We start from the raw sequence: 9692 nt of genomic DNA, 5'->3' as shown, positions 1-9692 counted from the left end.
GGCCAGAGAACACCAAAAGGCCAAGTACCCCTTTCCTTTTTCCTTTTCCCATCCCTACTTAAAACTTTTCAGGGTCATATTTTATCAATAGGTTTGTGCTGGGTGATGATAGGGAGTAATGGGTTAATCAGATTAAGGAATTTGTGCTCATATATAATATCTCTGTTAGGAGGTTTTACACTACTCCTAGGGAGTAATACATTCTAATTCAGTAAAACTGCATGATTCCAAACACTATAAAATGTGACACAGAGGAGATAAACCCAGGTAAATCCCTTTGGCTGGGAAGCTTTTCAGTGCCTCTCAAACTGAACAAGACCTAATGGATAGAAGTTGTGGGGCGTGGGGCAGGATTCTGCTTGTTCCTCCTATAAATTGAGTTGATTTTCAGGCACAGTTGGGAAGAGCTTTGTAAGCTGCATCTTTGAAAGTCAGCAGATACAAACGAGTCCACTTCCGGTCCCCATTCCCAGCCACCTCATTATATTGAAGTCAATGTCATAAACGACATAGCCACAGCTTCTGCCTTGTTACAAAAAGTTTCCATACAGCTTGCTAAATATGACCCCATCCAAAGAGATATATAACAAAGGGATAGAGTCGTTTGAATCTTTTGTATAAGTACTATGCAAATATCATAATAATAGGAGAAATTACAAACGAGTATAAGAATTTATAACATCTTAAGGGGGGATTAGCAAGATAATGAGTTGTTATGGTTACCAGTGAGAATTGAATTATCACTACTGATATTATGTATTATTTCTAATATGCAGTATCATTTCTAACATTAAACATTATTTCAAATATAAATTATATTACTGATAATAATCATACTGCTATAGTTATAAATCAAATTATATTTATTGTCACTACTGTTAACCATAACTAATACTTATTGAGTATTTACTAGGTGTTAGGTACTGTGTGTTCTAAGTGCCTGACACGTATTCATCTTTAAATCCTCACAATGACCCTATGAAGTAGGCACAGATATTATGTCTGTTTTGCTGATATGGAAACTGAAGCACAGGCTTGCAGAAGTAAGGAAGAAGGTGGGGCTCATGATACGTGGCAGAAACAACAGGGCTCCCCCCAGGCCAGCTTGCTCCTCATCTTCCCTTTGTCCCCTCACTCCCTATCTTTCTGCAGCACAGAGGATAAGGCTAGGTTTGTATTGTGAGGGGTAGTCTCTTTCCACTGCCCTGTATTTTGGGGGGTCTGTGGAGGAAGGTGATCTAGCCTCCAACATATGTTAGGGAGCATACCTGGGGACATTGGTCCCGATATCCCCATTTGTTCCTATTTAGGCTGCAGGCCTGCTAAGCTCCATGCTAACTAAAATAGTCAGCACCTCTGTGTGTATGCATGTGTGAGTGTGGCCTGGGCAGACCCTGTTGAGCACGCTCCCTCTACTCTCTACCCCGACTCTCCTGGCCTGCCTACCTGCTTATGTCTGCCTGGCACATACAAATGCTGAAGGGTGGAGGCTAGTGCTGGGGCAACAGGGAATGCCCCTCCCTGGCTGCCACCACCACAGGTGATTCATGTTTCGGGAAATCTTCCCACAGGGTTCACAATGTGACAGTGTCCAATCCCAGATCTCTCTGAATCCAGCCGCTTCTCTGGCTTAGAGTTCATGCCCTGGCTGGGGTGAGGAGAGAGAGAACCATTTGGAAAAGGAGTAGCACCAAGCGTGAGGGCAGTGGGTGGAAGAGAGAAGAAAGAAGTGAATATGGAGTTGAGAGGAGGAGGAAGATTTGTTAATGGTGGGGGGTGTTGTCAGTCAGGGTATTTTTGGGGGGAATTTTATTGAAGGATAATTGTTGGGGGAGACTCTCATGCTCCCACACATCTTGCTGGGAATGCCAAGAACGCAAGGCATTGAGGTCCTTTACCTGGACCATTTCTCAGTGCTGTGTTTGCAGCACACAGCCTTAAGGAATGTGGTAAAAATCTCTCTCAGGGTAAAGACTGAGCTTGCTGCTTGCTGTGAATTTGTGGATACCCAAGCTCAGTGTTCCTCGACTCTGTTGCACAGCAGCCTTCTGGACTGTTCTGTGTCATTCCTGTGGGAGTTGAGGGACACGGGAAACCTATGCAAATATGCTGATGTTCATGCTGTTTGCTGTCCCACAAGTAATAATAGTAATAATAATAAGATGAGCATCATCGTGAAGGGAGCCAGTCTTGGTGAGTCTTCAGTCAAGTGTGAAGCTGACAACTGGGATCTATGAGGATCTTGTCATATTTCCCAGGCCTCTTGGGTAGGCAGCTGAAGCATGTGGCATTGTTTAGCTGATGGGGTGGTTCATGCATGCATCCACCCATAGGCAGCATGCTTCGCTGGCTTTGGAGCATGAGGTTGGGCAATGGAGGCAGGGCAGCACCTGTGGGTGGAAGGGCCACAGTGCTCCCCTCTCCACTACCTCTTGTCCTTATTCTCTATCCTGAAAAGGGGGAAACAACAGGGACCTGAAGAGAGCTAGAGGGATCAGGGACAGCTGGAAGTCACAGGGAGCAGTCCCTGAGGCTGCAGGATCACCTGGGAAGGACACATTCACAGAATTGTCACATCCTTTCCAGGAGACCCTATCTCGGCTAAGCTCAAACAAAAGTATACCTTATTGTGTTTTTGAGAATTGCATATTCCCAACCCCCAAGGACTCTGGAGAGGGGCAGAGACCATGCTGAGAGGGTCAGCACAGTGTGCCCCAGGACAAGAACACCCTGTGGTCTGCCAACCATCAGTACCAGAAGGCCAGGATGCCCTCGGGTGAGGAGAGCATCAGCTGTGCTTGGCAGTCCTGGCAGGACAGTTGGAGGGAACTCGGTGGGTGAAATGTATGTGTGGAAGACCTGTGGGCAAAGAGTTTGAGCAGGGCAAAGGCAGCAAGGGCAAGAGGCTGGGGACATTACCTTATGGACAAAACCAGTCATCCTCCTGGATGGACAAGGAGAGGAGCTGATGTGTGAGGCCTCCTCAGGGCCCTAATAATCTGTGAAGGGAAAAGAAAAGGGGTAGGGATTAAGAAGTTATGTCAGTTTTCTACCACTGCCATCACAGATTACCACAATTTTTCTTAGCAGCTTAATACAACACCTATTTATTAACTCACTGTTTGGTAGGTCCAGCTGGGCTCACCTGAGTTTTCCACTTAGGGTCTCACAAGGCCAAAGTCAAATGTCACCCGAGCTGGGCTCTTGGATGGAGGCTCATTCAGGGTACTGGCCGAATCCAGTTCTTGCTGACTGGAGGACTGAGCTAGCTGTCAGTTGGGAGCCACTTTTTGTGCCTTGAGGCTGCTGTCATTACTTCTCAAGTGGCCCCCTCCATCTTCAAAGCCAGCAATCCTGCATCGTGTGCTTTTCACACTTCAGGTTTCTCTCTCCCCCTTCTGCTATAGCTGGAGAAAACACGCTGCTCTTCAGCCCCCATGTGATTAGATCAGGTCCATCTGAATAATCTCTCTATTTTATGGTCAACTGTGCCGTATAAAATAACATTATCACGTAAGTGATATTTCATCCTATTCACAGGTTCTGAGGATGAGGATGGGGCATCTTTTGGGCGGTCATTGTACTACAAGAGAGTTTATGGGTTTCGGGGGCAGGGAATTAGGATTTCACTAGGAACATCAGGCTCCAAAGACCTACCCCACACCCTCAGCCAAAGCAGGGTCCAGGAGCTTATGTTTTGGCTGGGGAGATGGATGTAGGGAGAAGATGGTAGACATACCCTGGCAATGGTTAACTCTTAACAACTTATGGTCTAGTGATATTGATGGGTCCCAGAAATTGAGCTACAGTGACTGGAGTTGAGGACTGAAAGAGGGAGAAATGGGTCAGGAGGGCTCTCAGGGTTCTGGGACTTAAGATTCTCCCATTCCCAAGTCTCCTAAAAAGAGTATGAAAAGCCTTCCTCCCCACCTAGCCACTTAAATGGGGTCATTCCTTGCCCCTCTGGAATTGCATGGTGAGACCTATGTGGTAGGGATGTATCTGGTGTCCAGGATCACATTTGAGTCACATTTAATGAGGTAGAAATACAGCAGGTAAAAACTGCAGGCTTATTCAGGAATGATTTGGGACAGAGCCAGAAGCAAAGCAGAGAGCAACAAGAAAATGGGGTCTCTGGCATCTAACTCTGGTTTTCCAGGGGTCATGCAGGAGGGGAAATAAGTGGTCAGGCCTCCATGGTCTGGTGGAGGGAAGGGGTTCTGAATCTGGGGCTCTTTGTCCCAATGGTCCAAACCCTGGCAGTCTGGGCTTTGTTACTTTCAAAGTTTCTGTAAAATGCCCAAGCTCAGTGGCAGATAAATAATGATTAACAGGAAACCGTGGCCTGGTGTGGGTAGGTATGCCCATGTAAATCACACCCTTTCTGTTTTACCCTCTAGAGATCTTTTATCCAGCCTTCTACTAGTGTGTGGAACTGATGTTGGGGTGGTGTACCTGGGGTTCTGACTGCTTCTTAAGCAGACTTCTAACCAATCCTATTGGTCTCACATTCAACCTCCCACCACTCCTAGAGGGAACTCTTGCTGACAAACCTCTATCCATTAACAAATCTCCCCTCTTCCTTCTCTCAATTCCTCATTCACCCAGACATCATCATCATTCATCCCTTCAGCGCCCCAGGGAGTGGAGACTCATTCCATTCCCTCCATAGTCTTCCAGGCTACATCAATTGATCTGGGCCTTATCCAAGTACATATCGGACACATGCAGCCTAGAAGCCTTGTACCACTGTGTGATGTCAAATACTAGCTACATAAACAGCCATGAACAATAGACTGTTGACATGATGAGTTTTCCTTTAGGCAGGGAGGGCAGGGCAGGTGGATAAAGTAGAGAGGGGGGCTGCCACAGATGGAGAGAGAAAAGAACACTCACTGACTGAGCACTGGGAATAATATCTTTCCTTTGCATTTCTCCTTTTTAAAATTGGCTCACGCTTTTTACCTGGGCTACTAGGAGCTAAGGGCTATAATGAAGGAGTAACAAATTTTTGAGAAGCATTTATTGTGCACCAACATTCTACCAGGTACTTTTGGCTTGAGCTACTTTAAGTGAGTCTCCTGACAACATCAGGAGGGAGAGATTCAGCCCCTCTTTATACTGGTCATCCCACCCTTGCCTGGATCCGCAACATTAGAACCTCCAACACTAGCCACTGCCTGTGCCTGTGACCATTTTATGACGAAAAAGAAAGAAATCCTCATTCTTGTCTGATACATCATAATAATAAGATTATAACTTGCCTAAAATTATTAGTTACATATGATAATTATTCCCATTAATACCCAAGAGAGTAGTAGTGGTTAAAAGAATGGAACATGGACTCAAACTGGCTGTGGAATCTCAGGCAAGACATTTAACCTCTCTGAGTCCCAGTTTGCACAGATGTAAACTGGGCATATCTATAATACCTATCTTACTTACAAGGTTGTTGTGACAACTAAATGAGTCAATGCATGTAAAGTGCTTAAAGCAGTACCTGATACACAGTAAGGAGTTAAACTCTCCTATTAATAATATTATTATCCTTACTACTGTGTACCAAGTTCAAAGTCATTTAAGTCTGACAAAAACCCTCTGAGGTGTGAATTTCTCCATAATTTACAAGAAATACTCATTCCTAATAGTAATTGTGACTCTAGCACTAATGTAAATGCAAATAATATCAGTATCAATGATGCCTCAAAATTATGTCCATTTTACAGATGCATGCCAAGATTCTCAGTAGTGGTATTAATTATGACTATAATATCAATAGAATGTAAATTATCAATATTCCAAAATCATTTCCATTTCACAGACAGGAACAGATAATGCCATTATTTGTATATTGGTGTCCATCATTAGGATATATGATAAAATAACATTAGTGATAATAAAAACAACAACAACAGCAATAACAACATTAACCACATGATATAATTATGCCATTTCCCAGAGAAGAAAATACCACACCAGCATTACCAGGAGTGGTAGTTACTATAGTGTTTTAAAAATATCACAATAATGCAAGTAACTGCATTAATGCTGTACCTCAGTTATCCTGATTCTGATGAGATAAAAGGTTTCTTAGCAATACGGAACAGCAGGGTTTCTTAGCAGTACAGAATTAATTTATTACTAATTATATTTATTACTAAATTATTAACCTGTGTTACACTTACTATAATACTTGTAATACTTAATACAATTATGGTATACATAGTAATACAATCGTGATTGTATTACTATTAATCATTATAATGACTAATGATATAATCATTTAATTATGACCGTAATTATAATAATGGGTATTATAAAGGTAAAATAATTAAGTAATATAAGTAATTTACAATAATGTAAACACAAATAATAATAATGCACAGTAATTATCCCCAGTTAACAGCAAGTAAAGCATAACACAAGCCTCCCTGGTGGTGCGTCCTGGCTAATATTATAACATTATAATATTGTAGAATTATAAATAATAATATTATGGATATGCAATAATTATGCCCCTTTTACCCTGGGGACAATCAGTACCCGTACACTGAGACATATATTAATCCTCTAATGTTAACCTAAATGCATATAGCAACATTGTGGGATGTCCTGTAACCATACCCATTTCTGGGAGGCAAAGACCAGCATCCTAGGTAGTGAAACTATGATAATGGTGCTAACACTTTGCAGGTACAGTCTATACCCAGGAACCCAGAAAATCCTTTGAGCTTGGCTATTTCCCTGGCAGGGAAGGCAGGGCCAGCTCCACAGTGGGTGGCACCTCCTTGAGCACCATCTAGGCCATATCAATGCTATAGGTAAGTACCTGCACTGCACAGTACCTCCCAGTCACATGGAGTGCAGGCACCGGTTTTGACACCCTGCCAGTGTCCCCTCAGCTCACAGTGCCCCTCTGCATCTCTCCCCAGAAAGTGCTATCCTCTTGTAGTCACTGAGGAGTGGCACTCCATGGAACCAAAGCCATGGACATTTCCTTCTCAAGGCCATGTGGACTAACCCACAAATGGGCACTTCCAGGTGCCCCAAGGCTGCCACTGCCCCCAGCCACAGAGGTGGATTGGAGGACCAGACTGGGGGTGGGGGGAACAACTGGGTAGAGACAGAGAGGAAAAACTGCTTCCCCCTTCCATTACCACCCTTCCTCCTTTCCTGGACACCTACCTGGGGGACGCGGGGGTTCACAGTACAGACCACAAACTCTTTTGCAAGTGGATAGGGATCAGATGCACTTGGGAGATGGGGGAGGGAAAGGAAATGCTCAGGGTCTGGAAGGTTCTTCTGGAGATGAAGTGAGTTGGAGGAGGTTATCAAGCTACACATTCCTTTGTCTGATCAATCCTGGAATCAGTAAATTCTCCTCACCCCGAAATTATTTGAACAGATAAGTGAAGGAGGTTGGTAGCCAGTGAGCCATGTGGATGTCTGAGGGAACAGTGTACTAGGCATAGGGCACAGACATTGCAAAGGCCTGGAGTTAAAAGAAGCTCTGCTGATTTTATGAACTATCTGAAGGGCCCTAGCATGGACCAGTTTGTAATGACAAATAATAACAATATTAACCAACTAACAGAGTAGTTCTCAACTCTATCTGGTTCTACTCTCCCTTTTGAGGACAGTTGCAATTTTATATAACAAACGTTTATTTGAATTTATGACATCTTATATAAGATATATATTAGGATGAATCACATGAAGTTGTCAATATTTGGTCTTTTTTAATAAATTTATTTATTTATTTTTGGCTGCATTGGATCTTTGTTGCTGCGTGCAAGCTTTCTCTAGTTGCAGTGAGCGGGGGCTACTCTTTGTTGCTGTGCACGGGCTTCTCATTGCGGTGGCTTCTCTTATTGCAGAGCACGAGCTCTAGGCACGCAGGCTTCAATAGTTGTGGCACATGGGCTCTAGAGTGCAGGCTCAGTAGTTGTGGCGCACGGGCTTAGTTGCTCCGCGGCATGTGGGATCTTCCCGGACCAGGGCTCGAACCCGTGTCCCCTGCATTGGCAGGCGGATTCTTAACCACTGCACCACCAGGGAAGTCCCAGTATTTGATCTTTTTGACTTAAACAGCAATTTCATATGATTCAACCTATTATAGTAAACATATAAATATAATTATATATATTTAGTTACAATTTATTTTATATTATAAATACACATTATATAACTACATAAACTTAAAATAAACACATATAAATATATGCAAATTTATAAACTATGATAAGCAATCTGTAATAGAGTAAATGTATATATAATATATACATATAAATATATGCAGTCTTCAATAATATAATATTGTTATATATAGCAAGTATACATATTATAATAGTGTAGAGTGATACACACATATTACTCTATACTATTATATACAGTTAATATTGAAACATATATATCATGCTAAAATATTACTTAATGGCCCTTTACTGTCCTGAAATGAAATTTATAAGTAATATGACTTACCTATGCCCCAAATTTGAAAAAATAATTTAATTATAAAACATTTTAATGGCCTAACTTTAATATAAAGATGGTGTAAAAGACAATTTTCATTGAAATAATGCATATTGTTGTATGTAAAGACTTGAGAAGTACAATAGAATAATTTAAAAAATAGATATATAATTAAAAGAAGAAATAGTAGTAGTTGAGGTAGTAAAGGAAATATTTACTGATCATTGTATGTGTGCAAGGCACCGTTTGTTCTAGTTCTAAGGACTTGAAGTACATTAATGTATTTAATCTTCACAGTCCCCTGATAGTCAGAGCCTGGAGAGGGCTTCCACTGTTTGTTAAGAGGAGGGGTTTAGAAATTGAGTTTTCTGTAGTGAGGTGGATGGACCTAGAGTCTGTCATGCAGAGTAAAGTAAGTCAGAAAGAGAAAAACAAATACCGTATGCTAACACATATATATGGAATCGAAAAAAAAAAAAAAAGTTCTGAAGAACCTGGGGGCGGGACAGGAGTAAAGACGCAGACGTAGAAAATGGACTTGAGGACATGGGGAGGGGGAAGGGTAAGCTGGGATGCAGTGACAGAGTGGCATGGGCATATATACACTACCAAATGTAAAATAGATAGCTAGTGGGAAGCAGCCACAGAGCACAGGGAGATTAGCTCGGTGCTTGGTGACCACCTAGAGGGGTGGGATAGGGAGGGTGGGAGGGAAATGCAAGAGGGAGGAGATATGGGGATATATGTATGTGTATAGCTGATTCACTTTGTGATACAGCAGAAACTAACACACCATTGTAAAGCAATTATACTCCAATAAAGATGTGAAAAAAAAAGAGGAGGGGTTTATGGTAGCTGAATGGTGTGCTAAACTTAGAAATGGAGAGGGAAATAAGTTATCTAAAGAATAAGAGTAAACCCTATTGGGCACTTATTTGGAGTCTGTATATCCTAGTTGACCCAGAATTTGATTTAAAATAGAGGCAGCCGAGTGTAGAACATATGATGTGGACCCTGCCTCATGCCTCTAACTTCTAGAGCCTGGCTATTTGATGAGTAACAGTTGTGTCTCTGCCGTGAATCAGAACTCTCCCCACAACAGAGCAGAACTCCAACAGGACCAGAGATCTCATCCTGAAATCTGTGTGGCCACACATGGTGTGGAAACAACTAACTTCAGGCAGAAAACCCCTGTAGACTCTGAGGTTGGTCCCCACTCA

General features: G+C 42.5%; 1 protein-coding gene across 1 annotated transcript in view; it reads left to right on the top strand.

Moving 5' to 3' along the window:
- The first annotated feature begins 1015 nt into the window (after positions 1-1015).
- Positions 1016-9692, top strand: part of IL1RAPL2 (interleukin 1 receptor accessory protein like 2) — a 541021-nt gene continuing 532344 nt past the window's right edge. The window contains exons 1-3 of the mRNA XM_089904905.1: positions 1016-1165; positions 1311-1360; positions 8636-8661. Of these exons, the coding sequence (XP_089761031.1) occupies positions 1016-1165; positions 1311-1360; positions 8636-8661 (226 nt within the window). The remainder of the gene's footprint in view (positions 1166-1310; positions 1361-8635; positions 8662-9692) is intronic.

The sequence above is a fragment of the Delphinapterus leucas genome, chromosome X (genome assembly GCF_059928025.1).
Source record: "Delphinapterus leucas isolate spDelLeu-1000000601 "Yukka" chromosome X, BTC_Dleu_Yukka2, whole genome shotgun sequence".
In the NCBI taxonomy this organism is placed as follows: domain Eukaryota; kingdom Metazoa; phylum Chordata; class Mammalia; order Artiodactyla; family Monodontidae; genus Delphinapterus; species Delphinapterus leucas.
Note: the sequence above shows the minus strand (reverse complement) of the source record. Positions and strands in the feature narration are given on the sequence as shown.